Below are 22,613 nucleotides of genomic sequence, written 5' to 3'. Positions count from 1 at the left end.
CCATTCGGGGCACCTACCACACATCCAGTCTCGGAATCCCAATCATCTCAAACCCATAAACCCACCACTTCTGAGCTGATGAGGATGATTGAAGATCTTCAGAGAACAGTGGTGGATTTAGCCTATGAAGTTTTGGCTCCATCATCAACCACATCACCTACTAGGGATTTCACACCAAAGGGCTCTCCAATCTTGGGACTAGCTACATTGGAAGAAGGCCAGTCTCCTGGCAAAGTGGAGGCCAGTGGTAAGAACAAGGTTGGGGCGGACATTGGTCCCCATGAACACCTTCGGTGGGCTATTGAGGCTTTGAAAGCCAAGGGGCTGAACAAACAGCAAGCGATCGCAGTTATTGTACAGATTATGGATGGCACTTTTGCCACTCAGAATGAGAGCAGTCTGAGTCAAGGGGCAAATCGGGAGAAGGGCCGCCGTACCAGAAACGATCCTTTGAGCTCTAATCCTGCACTCGGAAGAGATCGGCAAACCAAGCCAGCGCCGGTTGACCCTTTCGCTAGTGCGCCTAGCAAAAATCCACAAATCTCAAATTACCAACCCCGAGGTCGCAGGGTCTTCCATGCCCTCTATATGCCCTTGTCCAAGGCTCTTCAAATCCTTGTTGAAAAAGGCCATCTCAAACCCATTGAGCCTCGACCTCTCCCTGGTCGTCTTTCACCCGGTCATGATACTACCCAGTACTGTGCGTACCATCAACAAACCGGTCATAGCACTGACAATTGCTTTCGTCTTCGCTACGAAGTATAGGATTTGTTTGACAATGAGGTCATCATCCCACCAAGCTCAGCAAAGTCTATCGTCTTTGGATCAGTGGACTTGGGGGATAGTACGAGTATGTGATCAAGGGATGAACCACCTGCGGGCGACGTTCAGTTTACTTTAGATGTGGCGTATGGCACGCGCTGTTTTGAGCATTTGCGAATGCTGGTTTTTGTACTTTCTGACTTGGGTATTGGGTCAGTCTTGTTTTTTTTTATTATTGAGTCAGTCTTTTTAAACTGAGTCAGTTGGGTCTGTCTTGTTGTATCGAGTCAGTCCTGTTTTGTTAGAGTCAGATGATTTCGGGAGTGTTACCTCGGACATTACCTGCTTGTTTTGGTGTTTGTCTCTTACACTCTTTTGAGTCTGTTTCTGCCGTGGAGCTAGTTACGCCAGAAGTTATGAATGAAACAGCGGTGATTTTCACATTTTTGTGTTTATTTCTTCCTTATGCCAGTTGTGCCAGAAATTCTAAATGAGATGGCAGTATTTGACTAGAAGCTGTGTCTTTTCTGTGCCTTGAATTCATTGCATCGACCTAAGTTTTTCAAAGCTTTTTTTTTTAACATTGTGATAAAAACGAAGAGGAAAGAATTCCTCGGGATTTGTAAAAGTTGATCAATTGAGGGAAAGAGAGGCGTGCTAAGCCCTTAATGAATAAGATCATGTTTGTTAATATGAGTACTGAGAAGAATCCTGACTTGATTCAGATTGGTTCCGCACTGTCTTCAGCGCGAGCGACTACTCGCTTTCTTAAAAGATTTCAAAAAATGTTTTGAGTGGTCCTGTGAAGACCTGTGTAGAATCGCTTTTGAGATTGTGCAGCTTAGGATCGCTCTCAGCCCCAAGACTCGACCCCTCACTTTCAAACCTTGAACTTGAATTCAGAATGTTCAACGGTCAACTACAATATGAGGCCTATGTGGCCAGATTCGAAGCAGCCCTCGATCTAGGGACAGGGAAGTCAGATCAAGAAGATCAGATGTCGTCAAAAGAAGCTTGCAAAGTTAGATCAGAAGCAACCCTCGAACTAGGGGCAAAAATGTCAAAGGTGCTCGAAGAGTCAAAAAAGTTGGGGCATTTCTCAAGCTAATGAAGATCGACAAGAATGCCAAGTCCCAGAAGGGAGGAAAAGAATGAAGTATTGCTGAAAGACAACTGAGTTCCTATCCACAACACTGGGGCAATTCAGCCCCCCCATTGGATGGACTCCAACATCATCAGCGAACAACAACCACTCTCCTGGATTCAGATGGCTTTGAGATCTCAAAACCATTTGACATGGACAAAGCTATACTTTTACCCTTGAGAGGCTCGCTGGGCCGAAAACCCGAAAGGGCGACCCAGGCAAAAGTTAGAGCAAGAAAAAGAATAAAAAAGAAAAAATGCAAAGAATGAAAAAAAAAAGAAAATGAAAAATGAAAAAAGAAGAAGAAAAGAAATGAAAATGAATTAAAAAGAAAAGAAAAACAAAGCTCGCAAGGTTGAAAAATCGGAAGGGCGGCCTTGGCAAAAGTTAGAGCGCAAAAGGAGAGGTTAATACCCAAGTGTACCTTAACCCGAACTACGTAAGACTTGATTCACATGTTTGGGATACATAGGCATCTTCATTTTGAAGTCCAGCCACAAACACTTCCAAATCGACTGTGCCCATGTATTGGTTCTGATCATCGTTGTCTTCTCTGTATCCGAGAGTTCGGCTGTGATGTCACCTTGAAAACTGTTTATAGTGTGCTGCGGTCCTATTCAAACAAGAGGCAACTTTCCGTTTCCATACAGCGCGCTGCGGTGCTATTCAAACAAGGGGCAACTTTCCGTTGCCGGGCAGTGTCGTTCGGGCAAGGGACAATTTTCCATTGTTTTGGATCTAAGGTTGTGCACCTCAAGAGTAAGTTCCGTGTTGGTCAAGCAGTGGCCATTTGCAAAAATAGTTTTTGAGAATTTTTAATGAAGTTGACTAATTTTCTCGTAAATTATTCTATTTTTCCAAAAAATGGACCATATCTTGGACCCAAAAAGGAAAATTTTCAATGCCCATAGCCTGACTTGTATGATTTTAAATTGGAAAATCGAACAAGCATGTTAATCTAACTCTCATGTTGGTCAAAATTGTTTAAGTAGAAAACCAAAACAAAAAATTGGTCAAAATGATGAACTAGGGGCACAGTTGAGTCAGGCTTCCTGTCTTTCCCCCGTTGTCAATGCATTTGCCAGAAAGGGCACCATACTTGCCGGAAAGGGCACCCTATTCGCCAAGAAGGGCATAACGGAAGCTAACAAAAAAGGGCTGAAAGCTCTTATATCCTCCGAGCATCGAGGTATCAAGCCAACTGCGAAGCACGAACTGGAATGGAGCAAGGTATTCCACTCCCTCATCTGGACAGATCTGATCACGTCCAAACTCCCCAGCAGAGCATCATCAACCGATGTCAGTTGCAGATCTGCTGCGCGTCTAGTCGCATTGCAACCCCTCTGTGGGAGAAACTCACTGTTGTGAAGAAGAATGAAAATCTGGTAGAATACCAAGGGCAAGAACCCACAACTTCCTGCTTATCCATCAACCACCCAGGGGAGGGATAAAAAAATGAGAGATTAAAGAATAGAGAGATGTGCGCTGAGAGAAAAAAGTGAGGATAAGGGCTTTTTCAGAAAAACAGAGCCTGAGGGCCGAGTGATGTGAGAATCACAAATGAGAAAGGATGGGAAACAATACCCGGAGAAACTGGCTCCTCGTGCACTAAGAGGTCTCTTGCCATTGGAACACGTCTGTGTGTCGTGTCAGTCGTTTTGTTTGTCTCGATTCTTGTTTTGAGTCGTTTCGAGTGTCTATAGATGTGTTTAGGTTGTCTTACCTTGTCTTTCTCTTTGTTGTTTAGTTGTGGTGTGTTGTGTTCAGTCGTAGGCTCAATACCCAGTTGAGAACTTATTCTCACTCTCAATTTCAAAAAATCGTTTTGTGCTCAGAGTGCCGTGCCGTTCTCCACATTTGTGCAAAACAAGATTTTGTTCTTTCAAAAACCGCAGGGTTCAACCCGGGTCATATGGGAACAGTAAAACCAGGACCTATCTGAAGCTATATAGGTTCCAGACTTCGAAACAAAAGAAAAAAGGGAACATGTCGGGCATCTGAGTTTGTTTCAACTTCTGCAAGTTCCGTCATCGCATCCTGTATGTTCAGAATGAGCTGTGTGTTCAAAATTAAAATAATACCGTGTTATGAGCCGTGTATTTAGATCGAGCAGTGTTGTATTATGAGCTGCGTGTTCAAAATTGAAATGTGTGAGCTGCGTATTCAAAGTGGAATGTGTGAGCTGCGTGTTCAAAATGAAGTGAATGAGCTGTGTGTTCAGAAATGAAAATTTATGAGCTACGTGTTTAGAATTAAGAATGAGCTGCGTGTAAATGAAAATGTATGAGCTATGTGTTCAGAATTGAAATGTGTGAGATGCGTGTTCAAAATGAAGTGAATGAGCTATGTGTTCAGAAATGAAAATTTATGAGCTGCGTGTTCAGAATTAAGAATGAGCTGCGTGCAAATGAAAATGTATGAGCTGCGTGTTCAGAATTGAAATGTGTGAGCTGTGTGTTCAAAGTGAAGTGAATGAGATGTGTGTTCAGAATGAAAAAAACACTGAGCTGGGTGTTCAAAAATCGAAGAATGAGTCATGTGCTCGAAAATGAGCTGTGTGCCCGAAAATGAGCTATGTGCCCGAAATGAGCTGTGTGCCCCAAATGAGCTGCGTGCCCGAAAATGAGCTGTGCGCCCGAAAAATGAGCTGTGTGCCCGAAGATAAGCTGCATGCCCGAAGAATGAGCTGCGTGCCTGAAAATGAGCTGCGTGCCCGAAGAATGAGCTGTGTGCCCGAAGAATGAGTTGTGTGCCAAAATGAGCTATGTGCCCAAATGTGCTGTGTGCCCCAAATGTGCTATGTGCCTAAATGAGCTGTGTGCCCAAATGTGTCGTGTGCCCAAGTGAGCTGTGTGCCAAATTAACAGAATATTGTGCTGCGAGCTGTGTGCCAAGTCAGCATCGTATTCTAAATAAGCTGCGTGCCAAATCAGTATTGTGTCATGCACAATACTTCTGCCAGAATGAGCAAAAGTACTGTGTATATGAATGTGTTCAGAACGAGCAGATATAATACATAGCAAAAGCATGAAATGTGCAAGAAATGCAAAATGCATCGTTATGCACGCCTTTCTCGCACTATTATGCACATTTTAAGCACATTGTTATGCACACTACTCGTCGCATTATCACGCATGTCTACCTTGCATTGTTATGCATCTTATTTGCGTTGTGCATGCAGTTTACACTCGCGCTCTCTTGCGCATCGCACTGTTTTGTGCAGTTCATACTCGCGCTTTCTTGCGTATCGCACTATCCTGTGCATTTCATTACATACTCTCATCTTGCATAAAAAAAAAAAAAAATGCTTGTATCTTTTGCATTGAACTTGCATCATACTGTCTTGCACATCTTACCTGCACTTGTTAGTGCATTGCATTGTTCGCGCTTTCTTGCGTACCTTACCTGCACTTGTTAGTGCATTGCCTTGCATCGCGCTGTCTTGCGCACCTTACTTGCACTAGTTAGTACATTGCATTGTTCGCGCTTTCTTGCGCATCTTACCTGTACTTGTTAGTGTATTGCATTGCTCATGCTGTCTTGCGCACCCATCTTCTTGGCACTGTTTTATGCATTCACTCTACATTGCACTGTCTTGTGCACATTGTATTTTTGTATCATTCGCACTGTCTTGTGCACTCCCTGATCTAGGAGACCTTAAATCCTCTGGTCTAGGAGACCTTAAATCTTGCATCTTCATTCGCACTGTCTTGTGCACTCTCTGGTCTAGGAGACCTTAAATCCTCTAAAGGTGCAATTCCTTTGGTGTTTGTTGTACCCGAACGACTTTCGGTGGTCTGGTATAGCCACCTGCCTGTGTTTGCGGTGAGTTCCTAGGAGACCAACTGAGACGGTGGAAACTAGAGTTCGAATGGCTTATGCTTAGAACGCAAAGGTTTGGGATTTCCGATACTAAAGTCTGGTTTAAATACCCAGGGGTATATCCTTGGCTTGAAATTTGTATGACAGCCCCATAGATTGAGATAGCATGTGTATGCGTCTCAATTCTGGATACTGAACCAACCTAGTCTGTCATCCTGTTAGAGAATAGGGAACGTTGCGACCATAGTCAGGGAGAAAAGTAGTACCTGCAGTTTAACCGAGAAGAAGGGGAAGGTCCCCAGCAGCATGAGGTAGGTCATTGCCAATTGCCCCTGTAAGGTACCTTCACTTCCTAGCTATTAGATTGCATTGCATTGCATAAATCTTGAATTATCAAACCGACTTTGCGCAACATATAAGTCCAATTTTCAAACCGGCTTCGCGTAGCGTATAAGTCCAATTTTCAAACCGGCTTCACGCAGCGTATAAATCCAATTATCAAACCGGCTTCGCGCAGCGTATAAGTTCAATTATCAAACCGGTTTCGCCCAGCGTATAAGTCCAATTATCAAACCGACTTCGCGTAGCGTATAAGTCCAATTATCAAAACTGGTTAACAATAGCAGGTGCGCCTGTCTGTTCGCACCACCCAAATCGGCTTCACGTAGCGTACAAGTCTAATTATCAAAATTTTCCTGCATAACATTTTGCATCCTACCCTGAACTACGCTGGTTTGATTCCTTGCAAAGGGATACGTAGGCAGCCTGTGGGTTCAACCAACTGCATCTGTATTTTGTTTGTTTGTCCAAGTCTTCGACCTTATCAAAAATGGGTCGTCTCTGGGCTTTGAGATTCACTCTCGTCACTTCTTGACTTCTAAGTTCTGTCAAAAAGAGGCAACTGTAGACACCCAAATTTTGACCGCCCTTAAGACTTATGCACTATTGATGGTTTACTTGGTGATAAGAGATATGCAGGGCAAAGGTTCGATTTCTTCGGCAAAAGGAGAGTCAAATCCTAACCTCACTCCCCATTTTGGACCAAAGCTATTTTGGATGGTTTTTAGACCTTAAAACCCTCTCTTTCAAAACATTTTTGAAAATGAAGTTTCTACAATGTTCCGACGCTCGCATTTTGTTAAATGTCGCGCTTTTCGATAAACCGAGTAAGGACGAAGTGGAAATGAATGAAAGAGAGTTGATATCTTTGAAAAATCTTTCAAAACACTTTGTTTATGGGTTTGGAGTTGAGGAAAATTGGAGAAGATGGAAGAAACCAAGTTGAAGAAAAAGGTGGGTATGAATCGCTAAGAGAGAGAGCCGAGCGATCCTCGCTAAATCATGCCTATCTGTCTATACACTTGGATTTTAACTATGAGGCCACCACCATTGGAAAGCTTACTTTCGGGGCTTCATTTTGCACTCAAGAATCTCCTAAAGCCAAGTCTGGATGGGGGAGATATGGTTGGTTGAAGTAGGGCATCAATCCGGCTGGACTGAAACTGCACGGCTTTACCAAAACAGGCATAATTTTTTACACAATTGGAATTTTGATGCAAGGCTGGTGCCATTGGAAAGCTAACTTCTGGGGCTTCATTTTAGACACTAGTCAACCACTTTTTGGCCTTGGCAGCCACTGGCCGACCACTTTCTCTTCCGAAAAACCAAAAAAAGTAGCTGGCCGACCACTTTCTCCTGAAAAAGTGGTCGGTCGACCAGTAAAAGTAGTCGGCCGACCACTTTAACTGGTCGGCGGCCTTCCTGCATATTCTACAGGTGTTGTGGATGCCAGCTGTGCTAGCTGGAGGTCACAGACTGTATCCTGCATACACGTGTATGGAGGGATTTATCCAAGCTTCTAGCTTCTCCAAGAAGCTTTGGCTTTGGTTTTTTCTATAAGAAAGAGCCTCCCTCTCCATTCCACAGGTTCTAAAATTTGCTAAGAGTGATAGATACATCTCCCTCTCTAAATTCTTCTCTCCCTCTATATTTTGTGCCTTAAAGAGTGTTATTCCTTCACTTTTGCACTACAACTCCTAGCCACACACCACCATATTTGAGCTGAGATCCTTGGAGGTGGTTTTTGGGTCATAAGAGTTGGCTTTGGGCTGGAGGAATTGCTGTTGTTGCAGTGCTTCAAGCGTAACCCCTTTTCTCCTCTTTAAGCTTTGTTTTTTTTGGTTACTCTCCTAGCCATATTTGCATGCTGATTTGAGCTTAACTTTCTACTAGAAAAAGTTCTATTTTTCAGTCCTTGTGATGTTTGTTTAAGGTCATTTTTGCATTGGGGGTGGTCCACCCCCTCTTAGGTCTTGTTTGGCCTTGTTTTGTGCCATGCCTTGAGGCCTTTGAATTAGTCTTTACTTGACCTTTTAACCACTGAAATCCAGTGGATTTTCAGTGGTAGGCATGTGGTTTTGAGACCTCAAATCAGAGGGGGTTGATCCACTCTCTTCTTGTTTTGTTTGCTTACATTATTGGCCTATCAAAGGAGCATGTGTTTCTACCATTTTGAGGCTTAGTTCAGGCACTTTTTTTGTGACTTCTAGGGCCTGCCTTGACTCTGTCCATGGCTGGTTTGATCACCTTTTGCATGCTTCTTGTATGTGTAGTGTAATCCCATTTGTGGCTCATCAAAGTAGCATGTCTTTCTAGCATGTATTGGCTCCATTTCAGTGGATTTTCGGCCATCATTTGACATTTCATAACTCTCTTTTGGGTTGGTTTGATGGCCCCATGCATGCTCCATGCACTTGTAGTGCATTTCCATGAAATAGCCTAACATGCATCATGCTTCGACATGTCATTTTAGCATGCTTTTGGCTTTGCTCTGAGAAGAATTTGTTCATGTTTTAGTATGCTTAAGGTCTGATTTATGTTGTTTTGGTTATGCATGCCATGCTTTGTATAGCCATAGTGCATTTTAGCTCACTAGCCTTGAGTTTCCAAGCCACTAGCATGCATTGCTTGGGCTATTTGCATGATTTAGCATCATTTGGAATGATATTTCAGACTTATATCTTTATCATATTCTCATGCTTATCACTCCTTCAATGTGTTTGAGAGTTGCACTTTTATGCCTTGTTTGTGAGCCATTGCATGAGCCTCATTTTCGTGCCTTTCAAGCCATCATCTCAGTCCATTTTGGCTACTGTTTTGGCCTGCATAAGGTCTGTTTGGGGCTGGTTTGGCCATTTGAGCATTGTCTTGCATGCCTCTAATGTAATACACTTCACTAGCTTCGATGCTTGAGCCTTTCAACATGCATTACATGGGTTGTTTGCATGATTCTAAGTCATTTTGCATGCCATTTCAGTGCTGGAACATATGTCATTGTACTCCATGTTTCATCCTTTCAATACCTTTGGAGAGTTGTATTTTGTGCCTTGAGCTTGGGCCAATATGCATGCATGTTTGTATAGCATTTTGAGTTTCTATCTTAACATGTATGGCCACTGATTTGGGCATGACTAAGGTCAGTCCATTTTGGTTTAAGTCCATCGAGCATTGTGTATGCCATATGGTTCATTGCGTTGTGTATGCCATGTCCATTCGCATTGTGTATGCTAGTTGTTGTTCATATTGTTGCAGGCTTATGTTGTCTTGCATTGAGTATGCATGCATTAGCATAATTTGCATGTCATTAGCTTTGTTAAGTTAATCATGTCACATTGCATTGAGTGGGCCATGTGGTTCTTGGCATTGTGCATTGTGCATGCCATTAGCATTGAGTATGCTAATTACATTACATTGCATGTTTGCATGCTTGTCCCTTGCATGTTGTTTGCATTCTTGTTTAGTTGTATTTCATCGAGTTGCACGCTTGAGTCGCATTAGGTATGCCATGTTTGTTGCATTGTGTTTGGAATAGGCATTAGTCCAAACACGGGAAACGAGGGATGTTTCATACTCGAAGTGATGAAACGTGCCTCGATTCCCGGTCATCAACACTCTTGACTATACATAATGGAGTTTTGGGCTTTATGTGTTCGTGCGTGCATTCATATCACATTAAGTCGTGCAATTTGGCTCCTCGGCCATCATGCATTGAGATGCGTGATTGGTGGCCCGAGGGTCGAGAACTATACTCTCTTGAGCTTATGTAATGATAGGGAGGATGGTTGTGCATACATGTTTTGCAAATACTTTGCCATGCCCTTTTCTTGCTCTCTGTTGCAGCAAACCAGAAACCAGAAGCAAAAACTGGTCGGCCGGCCAGATAAAGTAGCAGGCCGACCATTTTTTCTGGTTTTCACCACAAAAAGTGGTCGGCAGGTGGTCTCCAAAGCCAACAACTGGTCGGCAGCCTTCCCATAGGTTCCCTTGGTGGAGTTTCAGCCTTCTGGAGCTTTGTGCAGTGTTCTGAGATCAATTGCAAATAGAGGCAAGTCGGGGCATCACGATGTATTTTCGAGCAAGGCAATTCGGGCATGCATGCATCCTTCATCATCCAAGGCAGAGCTGAGGTAGCCCATTTCACATAGTTTGCATGCTTATTTAATTGCTAACTTTGTTAATTTGTTAATTGGTTAGAGTTGTGTAATAATTAGATGCAGGTTGTTATTCATTCTGTTGTGTAATAACTAGTTTAATTAGATTAGCTTAGGTTAGCTAGTTAGTTCTGTTTTATTCATTCGGACCCTTCGTCGAGAGGGCAAAACTGTTGTAAATAAATGTGCGTGTGTGTGATGCATGCCTTCTAACCCCCACTTCTTTCTCCCTTTTATTTACCAGCTTACGATGGTTAGTTTTAGGGCATGTTTCAATTAGCATCCTTATGCTCGCATGTTTGCATCCATTCATCTGTCTTGCATGCACCAGGCTCGGCACATCATTCAAACTGCATTGTATTTCAAATACTTACTTGAATACGTGTTTAACAACATGTTATCGAGTGTTGCATTCATATGCCATCTTAGCTAGCCGAGCCTATTCTAGTTGCATTTTGCATGCGTTGCATTAGGCATCTTGTATCATTAGGATCATGCATTGATTTCTAACATAGCTTTTGTTTTGGCTCGGAGTACTCGGTAAGTGTTTATGCTTTAGCATCCTTGCATATGTGTGAGTGCCTACCATGATAGCATGCTTGCCATGAGGCTAACTGCTTATGTGATATAACTGCCTGAATGCCTGTGGGTGAAGGTTGGATTACTTGAATTGGAATAATTCATTGATTGCGAGTTTTAAGCCCACTTGGGAGTGGCAAATCACCATATTTTCTTTAAGCCCACTTGAGGGTGGCAAAATCCGCATTTTAGCATACTTGCGAGTAGCAGACCACTTTCAAAAACAAACATGAGATGTTTTGTTCCAGTTTAGGCGATCCAGTCTATACTTGTATGCTGTGTGCGTCACATAGTAATTCTAGGTTAATAACCGGAATAAGAGCACATGTGTTTTTAAAAATAAGATATCATGTCAATAAAGGCCGATCTTTGATCGGGCGAACGGGGGTGCTCATTGCATGACCTTCCCCTCTCATACCCAAGTTCCCGAGCCGAGGCAACTTTGGTGATGACGGACACGTGGCCTTAGGCATGAGTCAGGGTTTCCCAAATTTCTCAAAAATAAAATATTTAGGCGGCGACTCTGTATCTGGCAAAGCAGTCCATGTTTAGCACTTCTTTCTAAAAATCAGTTTTTCAAAACGATTTGTCGGATTTGGACTCTTTGGTGATTTATCAATCTCACATTGCACATTATGAGATCAGATTAAGAACCGTGACATTTGAGTCCGAACTATAGTGAGCCCAATGAACGAAACGGGATTTTCCCGGGACGTTCGGGCGCGTCTACAAAGGGGTAGACCTAGATTAATTGGACTAGTATAGTAAATAGATATATGAATCTCCTTAATTTGACAGATCAAATGAAGAAAAAAGATTCATGCAGCTGACCTCATTTGATGGGACTTAAGGTTTGGTTTGGTTTGGTTTACCCTACACAAGTTGGACTTGCACTGTGTACATATAGGACTTGCAACATACTTGTTTTTACAATAGAAATGAGAGTGAACATAAGACTATGACGGGAAGGAACTTGAGGGTTTGAGAGGTTCTAATGACTAACGTTTGGGTCATTTAGGGTGTCATGTAAAGTGGAAAGGGATTGGGGCGAAGTGAGAATATAAGATAATGACAGGAATTAGTGGGGGCAAAAGATGTGCTAGGTAGAAAAAGGAAAAGGCTAGAGTGTTTTGGATGGTATTGGTAATTACGGTTTGGATCAACTGAGGTATTGGATTTGGAATTGATAAAACAGTCGGTGGAGGGTGATGGAGGTGGCAAGGGAGGGCAGAGGAAGTAGTGGCAAGGGAGGGCGGAGGAAGTAGTGGCAAAATATATAAAAATATTTATATATTTAAATAAAATAAAAAAAAAAGAAGAGAATCATACAAATAAAAAAACATGATTATTTATTTATGAAAAATGTTGGGAACTCCTTTGGGGATGACCCCTACACCCCCAAAGTGATCATGGCTCTCTATGTATGTGTGAGACCTACTCATGTATGTGTGGAGTCCACATCTTGAGTGGTCTAGATTTGAGAGGATCTTATAGGGGTAGGGGTCTCAATTATTACTCTTTATTTATTTATTTATTTATTTTACTCTCTAATTAATTTTTAATTTTTAATTTTTTTTACTTGCTCCCAACTCAATTGTGTTGTTTTTAATCTTTGCCTTAGTTACTAAAATAACATTTTAATTATGTATTTTTTTAAAACAATGTAATTTTTTTTTTATTAATTTTAAAGTATTGTTTTTAAATTTTATATTTAACATTAGTCTCCTTTTGAAGATATGATCAATATCTTTTTAAACTAACCTTCCCACATCTGAGGGAAAATTGTTAGTTCTTCCTGGTATAATGCTACACAAATCAAATTTCATCAATACCACCCCATCAAATGAACACATCCGAGTTTCTTTTTACCGTACTTACTGGCACTGCCTTAATCCTATCCTTGATAACACAATTCAATCAGTTTAAAAATTGTAACCTCGAATGAGATGCAAATACTGTTTGTGTCAAAAATAATACAACTCTCGATGTTGGCATGACCAATGCCAATTGCATTATTGATCTTTTTGAAGCTACTCGAGAAAAAAGAAAACAAAAACAAAAACAAAAAAAAACAGAGAAGCAGATTAAGCAGCAGATTCCTTGGCAATCTTTTCAGCCTTGGCAATAACTTCTTCAATGCCACCAACCATGTAGAATGACTGCTCTGAAAGGTCATCGAATTTACCATCCAGGACTCCCTGCATTAATCACCATGTGTATGTCGGGTTAAATGATTTGGAAAACAACACGAGAAAATGGTTCAATATAGTAATTATTGTTTCCCACCAGTTTCACGACCACCACTTTAGCCACCAATCCCCCAGCCCCATCACTCTGTCCAACCTTTACCCACCACCCCCTCCCTCTCACCCAATGGCGGAGTCAAAAAGTTAAATTAGAAGAGACACTTACTAATTACAATATCAAAATTTTTACAAAAATATTTCACATAAGTTTTTACGATTTATTTCGAGAAACATCAAAAACATATGTTATTTGTAACTAGTGTATCATGAACAATACAAAAGAAATATGGATATAAGTCGTAAAATAAATTATATAATGATAAATTATTTTTTTATACAAAATTTGATTAAAAATTTAATATAATGGTAATACCACGTCATCACTGGTATGTGATATCACCAACTAATAGTAAATAAATACATAGAGAAAACCTCACATGTCAAATGTAACTAACAATCCAATAAATTTTATATTTTTATATGAGATTACTTATACCTGCATACTATTACATTCAAAAATTTTCATAAAATTTTCATAGATAATATGATATATAGTAATCTCTTCATTTTCAATCAAAACAACTATTATTGTTTTCATAATTTTTAAAATGTCATTGACATTTCGCTCTAATAATATTTTTGTAATTTTTTTATTTAAAATATTTTCTTTATGTTTGCAAAACAAAAAAATAAAAACATCCCAAAATCCGGGGGCACATGAACCCCCAGGCCCTCACGAATCCGGATCCTCGGTCGCGTTTTCCTGTAGCGCTTCCTGTGGCGCCCCAAAACGACGTCGTTTTGGGGCCAAATTTCAATTTAAAAAAAAAAAAAAAAAAAAAACGCAGAACTGTTGACGGAAGAGAAGAGAAGAAGGAAAAAAACGCAAAACTGTTGTCTCAGTTCATGGTTCTATCTTCCCCAACAGCTCCGACGACAACCCTAACCCTCCCCCTCCGGCGATCCTCCCCCAGCCACATCACCCCCTCCTTGCTTTTCTTCTTCCTCCTTTCTTTCTTCTAGATCTAAAAAAAAAAAAAAAAAAAAAAAAAACAGAGGGACAACAATTCAATATTTAAGCCCATTCAAGATTTTGTTGATCAACATCAATAAGGAAGAAGGATTATAAAATCAAAATCTGAGATATATATATATATATATATATAAAAATGTTCAATATTTAAGCAATTTTTGTATATATATATAAAATCAAACCCATCTGGATTTTTGTATAAAATCAAAATCTGAGATATATATAAAATCAAACCCATCTAGATATAGATATAAAATCAATTTTTTCTTCAAAATTGTTCCCTTCTCTTCTTCTCAGATTTTTGTATATATATATAACTTTGGTGATATATATTAACTTTTGTTTCCTTTTCAAGTTAACAAGATTGGATATAGATATAAAACAAGATTGGATCACCAGAGAGAGAGAGGACTTAATCTGGACAAAACTTTGCTTCTCTCTCTCTCTCTCTTTCTCTCTCTGTGTTGGTATTTTTTGGATCTATTCTTCAGTTTGGATTCTGGGTTCAGGGCAATTTCACAGATCCAGATAGCTGCTGGGTTCAGGGCAATTTCAATTTAAAAAAAACAGAGGGAGAGGGAGGGATACAGATTAAATGGGATCTACAAATAATACAAAAAACATCAAAAATTCAATTTAAAACAGAGAAAGAGAAAGAGGGAAGAAGATGGCCTTCGAACTTTCCTTCGCTGATTCTTCCCTCTCCATCAATTCATCTTCATCTTCGCAACAACTCTAGAAATCTTCTTCTAATTTCGTTTCTCTACCCGAATTCACGACAGACCCACAACCAAAATTTGTTTGCTTCTCCATTTTCACAAACTTTAAATAAATGAAGCTGTGATTAACATCAAAACCTCCTGCGATCCTTCTTCTCTCCTCTCCTCTTCTTCTTCCTCCTCCTCCCTTTCTCGGCCTTCCTTCTTCTCTTCTCTTCTGTCAACAGTTCTGCGTTTTTTTTTTTTTTTTAATTGAAATTTGGCCCCAAAACGACGTCGTTTTGGGGGCGCCGCAGGAAGCGCTACAGGAAAACGCGACCGAGGATCCGGATTCAGGCCCTCACTCCCTCCGCCACTGCTCTGACCCCACTCACTATCACTCTGTACCCTTCCCTGAGTTTGGATTTGGGTATGGGTTATTAGGGTTGGTTTTCGGTGAGGGGTTGGGTTATGGATTATTAGGATCAAAATTGGGACTTTGGAATTTTTTAGTGTCGATGTTAGCAAAATCCGTTAGTTGACCTTATTGGTGGAGTGGACCAATATAGGGGAGAAATTGTAATGTGATTTAAAATTTCAAGGGGGAAGATGTAATTTCTAGAACCTTTGGGGACAATCTCTATTTTTCCTAAACCTCAAGGGGGTATTGGCAATTTGCCCTAATTTTTAATTCAAAATAACATGTGCACAACAAATGCAAAAATCGAGAGAGTAGACTAGCTACAATATCTAAATAATGTCCTCATAAGATAAGGCAAATTAAGTCTACTGTGCAAAACCATCACAAATTTTTTATTACCTGGAAACTGGTAATGCTCTCTTTTAGCTCTACATATTTTCCTGGGGCTCCAGTGAACACTTCAGCAACATGGAAAGGCTGGCTCAAGAAACGTTGGATCTTACGAGCACGAGAAACAGTCAACTTATCATCTTCACTGAGCTCATCCATCCCCAAAATGGCAATGATATCTTGAAGATTCTTGTAGTTCTGAAGAACCTTCTGAACACCACGAGCAGTGTTGTAGTGTTCTTCTCCCAAAATATGGGGAGATAACATGCGAGATGTAGAATCTAAGGGGTCCACAGCAGGGTAGATACCAAGCTCAGAAATCTGGCCACATAAAATCAGTATTTGAGTTAACAATCAAGAACAAAAAGAAACTAATTCCACTGCTTCAGATAAAAGGAAAAACGAGTACCTGTCGGGACAACACAGTTGTAGCGTCCAGATGTGCAAAAGTGGTAGCCGGAGCTGGATCTGTTAAATCATCAGCAGGCACATATATAGCTTGGACAGATGTGATAGAACCTTTCTTGGTGGTTGTAATACGCTCTTGAAGGCCTCCAAGATCTGTAGCCAAGGTAGGTTGGTAACCAACAGCAGATGGGATACGGCCAAGCAATGCAGACACTTCTGAGTTAGCCTGCAGTGTTAAAAACAAAAAGGAACGACCACATTAGCTATAAGACAACACAAATTAATCATTATTTTTCTGAGGAGAAGAACTGGATATCAGGCAGTTCTTACTTGGGTGAAGCGGAAAATGTTATCAATGAAGAGGAGCACATCTTGCCCCTCAGCATCTCGGAAATGCTCAGCCACAGTTAGCCCAGTAAGCCCCACACGAGCACGGGCACCAGGAGGCTCATTCATTTGACCATACACAAGGGCACACTTGCTATCACTCTAAAATACATGGGAAAATTTAAGGTTTATGGAAAAACAAAAGGAATCATTCCTCAAGGGAGTAGCACTTGACAAAATCAGCGATCAATTGGGGAAAAAAATAAAGAAATAAATATAAAAGTGTATGTATGGACCTGCTTTTCTCCAAGCTTAATCACACCGCTCTCAATCATTTCCCTGTACAAATCATTACCTTCTCGAGTACGTTCTCCAACGCCAGCAAAAACAGAGAAACCACCTTAACAAAGAAAATATGCAACATTTAATGCCAAAAAGTAAAAATATAAAAATGAAAAGAAAAAAGAAAAGTCGTGGCAATTGTTAAAGGAATAGCTCCTGCCAGACAAAAAATAAAAAAGAAGAAACAAATTACAGTAACAATATAGTGCATCTGCAGTTGCAGGGGACCCAAAAATCATAAAAGTAAAAAAGAAATAATCAAATTAAAGTAACAATATAAAACACAATTTTTTTGAATACATTTACAGGGAACCAACCATGGGCTTTCGCAACATTGTTTATAAGTTCCATAATAAGAACAGTCTTCCCTACACCAGCACCACCAAAGAGCCCAATCTTTCCACCTCTTTGGTAAGGTGCAAGGAGGTCAACAACCTGAAAAACATTGCAACAAGAAAAAATCAGTCATTATATAGAACACCTAGTAGATGGGATATGCAGATCTTTTGAAAGAAGAGGAGGAAAGTTGAGATACCTTGATTCCAGTAACAAGGATCTGTTGTTCAGTTGCCTGTTCAACGAAGGCAGGAGCTTCTCGATGGATGGGCAGATAGTGGTCTGTTTCTGCAACAATTGAAGATAAAATGTTTGTAACGGTCTCCAGCCAAAGCAAGAAATTCATATCCCAAAAAACACTACAGCAACAACAAATATTCAACATGATCAGAAATTTCTGCTTCCTTACTTAAGTCTCCTTTCTCATCAATAGGCTCTCCAATAACATTCATGATGCGGCCAAGGGTGGCCCTACCAACTGGCACCTAAACACCAAAATAAAAAGAACAAAAGGATATTAGCACCAAAGCATTTTCTAGTTATATACAACCCTACCCCCACCGGCATAAAAATAAATGTAAACCGATTGCAAACTAGGCACAAGAGAGCTCCAACACTAGGTTTGTTACAAACCAAGACTGAAACATGTTTCCAGGACACTAATCAAAAACATCCTGAAATAGTCCCAAATATACTTCCCTCAACTTTGTCCATTAGGGAAACTTGGAGAGAATAAAAGATAACATAGGTGAGAAGAGAAGAAAAGAAGAGAAATGAGATTATTATCCATCCCTCTTGTTCAGATAACTGAAGGGGAAAAATGAGATGAAAAGATGGTTCTATCATTTCCTCTTGTTTGGTAAAGCTTGAGGGGAGAAAATAAAATACGAAAAATGATATAGAAGCCCGCTTTCTAAGCCCAGTAATGCGTAAAAGAAATGATTGGATAATGAATAGAGAAGATATGAGACAGGGAGAGAGAGAGAGAGTTGCCTTACATATTCTAATAGACTGTCACATCATTAGGTTGGAAAAGTGAGTAACTTTTAGGCTAGAGTAGCACCACTCATAAAATAAAAGGCAAAATCCATTTCTCTTTGTGGTATGGCCCTAGAGCACTTTGCCTCCCTGTCTTTTAATAATAGCCAAATAGACTCTAATAATTTTGGTGATTTTGCATTTTACCTCCCTAAAATGGAATTGTACCTCATGCTCCTAAATTTTGAGTTCGTAGATAAAAAATTTTTAAGTCAAAGTCAAAATACATTCATCTTCGTCACAAAAAATCCTTACCCTAACCTTAGTAATATTTTCCCTTTCTTTCTTTGTTTCTTCTTCTTCTTCTTTTCTTTTCAATATCTAAACACAGACTAAATGATTAGGCAATTTACCTACTTTAATTTACACCCATAATTAATGCTTATTTTGGATATTATATATACAGAGAAATTGCTTCAAGGTTTTTTTCTAAAGCAAAAATATGATTCATAACTTCTGAAAATTTGTAGCATACATGTTTATGACAAAACCTTATAATTAGAATGGTTTCTTCCTACAATTAAGTTCATACTTCAAAGACACCATGGTGATTCTTGTCACTATTGAAATTAGGATCATCGCCAAATGCCCCAAAAATTAAGAAGGGCACAAAGGTCAATTTACATTTTCTGCTAACGGTGTTTGTATTGCTTTTTGGTTCAAATCACATAGGTATTGACTATTTTTAAAAGACAATGGGGGCTCTAGGACATACCAAAGGGGGTAAAACACTCTAGGATCATATGACAACAGGTAAAATAGATTTTGTTCTAAAATAAAATAAAATTGTTTTATTATAAGAGGTGTAAATAAAAAAAACTATGCTTCTTACAAATTATGAGAGGTGCAAACTTCTCCGATCTTTTTCACTTCGAATTTCTCCTCACTCCAAATCTCCCCACTTTCTAAAAAGATCCAATAAGTTTGTTTGTCTCTATTTCTCTATACTTCTTTCACCTCTCTCCCTTTAAAGCTATCCAAACCGGTGATTGTCAAAATATTTTACAAAATATTTACAGATTAATGAAAAGGTTTATGAATTTAATTACCAATATTTATAAAGTTTATTACTTATTTGAACTTTTTTCTATAAAAAAAAAAAAAAGGTGCACTGACTTTTAATTTTCCCTTTTTCTTTCTTCTTTCTCCAAATCACCCAATCCAAATATACAATAACCAAAATCAAACTGACCGTTACGCAAAAAATAAAACCTACATATCTACGTAAATTTTCATCATCACCACAGGAATTAAGCATACAAAGATCAAGGCTTTGTTTGGTTTGTTTTTGAAAAATAAATTTTGAAGAAAATTTTCTAAAATTTTATTTAGTTTAGTGATTTTGAAAAAAAATTTCCAAAATTTCCAAAATCACTAAACTAAATAAAATTTTGGAAAATTTTCTCCAAAATTTTCAATTACATATTAATTAATCACTTTTCCTCTCTCCTCTCTCCTTCTCAATCACTTTTTCTCTCACACACATCTACTCAACTACAACAAAATATCAAATCATCTCAAACTCCCATACTCGAAACCTATTTCCAAAATATACAACTTAAGAAGCATGGATACGGACAAGTGACACGACACGGATACGACATAGACACGCCGACACGTTAATTTTCAAAAAATGCAGGACACGACACGTGAGGGACACGCATGAAATATATAATTTTAATATTTATTATATGTTATATATATATATATATATATAAATTTATCATTCAAAGATAATAAAAAATACAAAATATAACACTAATTCTTATAAATTTATATGAGTTTTGTTTTATTATTGTATCTTAAGTTGTTTTGTTCAAATTTATAATTTGTTTCACATATGTTTAAGCGATTGATACGTGTGTCCTCCAAGTGTACAAAGAGTATCTGGATCTTTAAAAAAATTAAAAAAATAAGACACGTTTTGAAGAGTGTCAGACACATGTCCTAAGAGTGTCCAAAGAGTGTCGGTGTCCGACACGGACACGGACACGGACACGGACACGACACAGATACGTCACCTTATTAGAAGTGTCCGTGCTTCTTAGTATACAACCAAACAAACTAAAAAAATTTCTAAACTCTTTCCCCAATTTTTTTTTTTTCTAAATTTATCTCCCAAAACCAAACCAAACACATCCCAAGTGTCTACCATGATACACTAAATAAGCAAACCCACTGTGATAAGTCAAACAAAATAAACTTGGGATAATTGTTAAAAAAAAAATTCACCCTTGCAACAAAATAAACCCTCAATTTTGATTTTGTCAATTTAAATTGTAATTTTTTTTATTTGTTTTTTATCTAAATTATTTATTTATTTATTTTCATTAAGTAAAACTGATAGAAAAATAATATTTTAACCAATAAACTCAACGTAATTATCCATGAAATGTCTAACATATCCTCTCTTTTTTTCCTTTGTATTTAATGATTAAAATATTAATTTTTTAATGATTTTCCTTAGCGAGCCAAAATAGATAGATAGTTTAGATTAAAAAAAAAAATTAATTAGGTTTCAACTGACAAAATTAAAATTTGAGGAATTATTTTTTTACGAACATCCTGAATTTTTTTTTATAATTTGCCCAATAAACCTTCAATCAACCCAATAAGAAAATTTCAAGATGAATTTCAATACATCACGGGTGATATGTTAACGACTTATAACAATATCAAGACAAAGCACTAATTAATCGGATTTATACAAACAGAATCTAAAGCCATCAACACCGAGATTACAACCATTCCCACTTACACCGACCCACATTACCATTAAACAAGCATATTCCAAGTAAGATCACTTCACAAAAACATTTTTTACGTGTAGTAAAAATGCAAATGACAGAGTTCAGTTCTTACAGTAATAGGAGAGCCAGTGTTGAGCACTCTCTGTCCGCGAACAAGCCCTTCAGTCCCATCCATAGCAATAGTCCTCACCATATTCTCACCCAAATGCTGAGCTACCTCAAGCACCAACCGAATCGAGTTATCCAGAACCTCCAAAGCCGTCAAGATCGGCGGTAACCCCTCGTCGAACCTCACATCCACAACAGCTCCGATCACCTGACACACTTTCCCGATCGATCCCGCGCCGGTGAACTCATCCGTGATCTTCCCGCTCGGACTACCGGATTTCTCCGGCGGCGGAGGCGGCGGAGCCGGGGCCGAGGCGGAGGTGGAGTAGTTGACGGCGCGGGAGAGGAGGTAGCCCGCCGGAGAGGGGCGGGAGGTGGACGGTGCTCTAGGGTTTGGGGATTTGGAGAGAGAGCGGCGAATTGAAGAAGAGGAGGATCGGAGGAGAGAGGAGAGGAGCTTCCGAGAAGCCATTGTTGTTGGTGGTGGTGGTGGTGGTGGTGATGATTTCTAGGGTTTTTTTTTTTTTGTTTGAATTGGTGTGTGATCTGCGCTTGACGATTGTTTTGATTTTGAAGGTGTGGGTTGATTAGATGACGAAGCGACTCTCCATTAGAGGTCGACTCCGTCTCTGTCTCTCTACTTTCTCTCTCTAGGTAGTGAAGCAGTGAACGATGAAGATGAAGTAACTTAAAAGTTGTCAACGCGACCTTGGTGCGGGTTTTATAACGAGTTTTTTAGGATAGATTTAAATAAGCGTATTTTTTAATTTTTTTATAAAATATGAGTTGGGTTTGAAGTGATGTAGTGGTGATATGATTTAAATAAGATAATGTGACTTAAATAGGATAGGAATTTTTTGACTTTTTGATTTTTTTATGTTATGTCAAACTTAGTTTTATTTTGGGAAATAGGTTTTTTTTTATTTAATATTTATTAATTTTTTTATAAAAAAAATGTAAAAAAAAATAAAAAGATAATATGATCCAAATAAGTTAATAAATCAATTAACTTCTTCTTCTTTTTTTTATTTGTCAAAATAGGCCGAAATTGGTCTTCCCTTTTTTTCTTCTTCAAAAATTTGTATTAGAATATTTAACTTTTATAATTTAGTAGAAAATATCTTAAATTAGTTCAAATAACGTATTTTGTACAATTTATTACTAACTAAAATTTTAAAAATCAAAAAGTTTAAAACTATCATTTTTCTGTTTTTCGATAATTATTCTTTAACATTTATTTTAAGATAATTTTGTATCATAAATAAAAATTACGTTAAATACTTTAACACATATTTTCATGATACGAAAATAATAAACTATTTTATAAATTGCACCAAACATAATCAAAAAATAGCTTTTGAAAGTTTAAAAAAAAAGTTTACTTATTTATTTGTTTTTGGAAAATGTTTGGTAGCTCAAAATTTTGTGGCTCAAATGGTTCAAATCTGTCAAAACGACGTCGTTTTGACAGATTTGAGCTATTTGAGCCAAAAAAAATTGAGCTACCTAGTATTATCGTATATTTTTTAATTGCCTACTTCCAGTTTAAACAAAGTTCAGTAAACAAACTCAATTTCTATAAATAGAGTAATTGGTTTAATAATCTATAATAAGAATGTTAGAAATTCAAGATTTAAATCAATAGGGGTGAGTATGGTCCGGATTGGGATAAAACCAGAACTAATCCGTTATATACGGTTCTTGAAAAATTGAAACCAA

At 38.7% G+C, this 22,613-nt stretch overlaps 1 protein-coding gene across 2 annotated transcripts; it reads right to left on the bottom strand.

The window, feature by feature from the left end:
- Positions 1-12,655: 12,655 nt before the first annotated feature.
- On the bottom strand, positions 12,656-21,605 carry LOC114284849 (ATP synthase subunit beta, mitochondrial). Of its 2 annotated transcripts, none has more exons than XM_028227796.2 (9): positions 20,899-21,605; positions 17,408-17,483; positions 17,198-17,286; positions 16,980-17,097; positions 16,617-16,720; positions 16,324-16,482; positions 15,995-16,219; positions 15,595-15,906; positions 12,656-12,995 (listed from the first exon to the last, which is right to left on the bottom strand). In XM_028227796.2, exons 1-9 carry the CDS (start codon positions 21,364-21,366, stop codon positions 12,882-12,884), a joined length of 1,665 nt encoding a protein of 554 aa, XP_028083597.2. In that variant the 5' UTR covers positions 21,367-21,605; the 3' UTR covers positions 12,656-12,881. The 2 variants fall into 2 exon arrangements, with proteins under 2 accessions (XP_028083597.2, XP_082763873.1); XM_082907747.1 differs by having other exon boundaries at positions 12,893-14,068; positions 20,899-21,591.
- Positions 21,606-22,613: the final 1,008 nt, after the last annotated feature.

This window comes from Camellia sinensis, chromosome 15 (assembly GCF_055761805.1).
Source record: "Camellia sinensis isolate YWXY chromosome 15, ASM5576180v1, whole genome shotgun sequence".
In the NCBI taxonomy this organism is placed as follows: Eukaryota; Viridiplantae; Streptophyta; class Magnoliopsida; order Ericales; family Theaceae; genus Camellia; species Camellia sinensis.
This window is presented reverse-complemented; position numbering and strand designations above follow the sequence as displayed.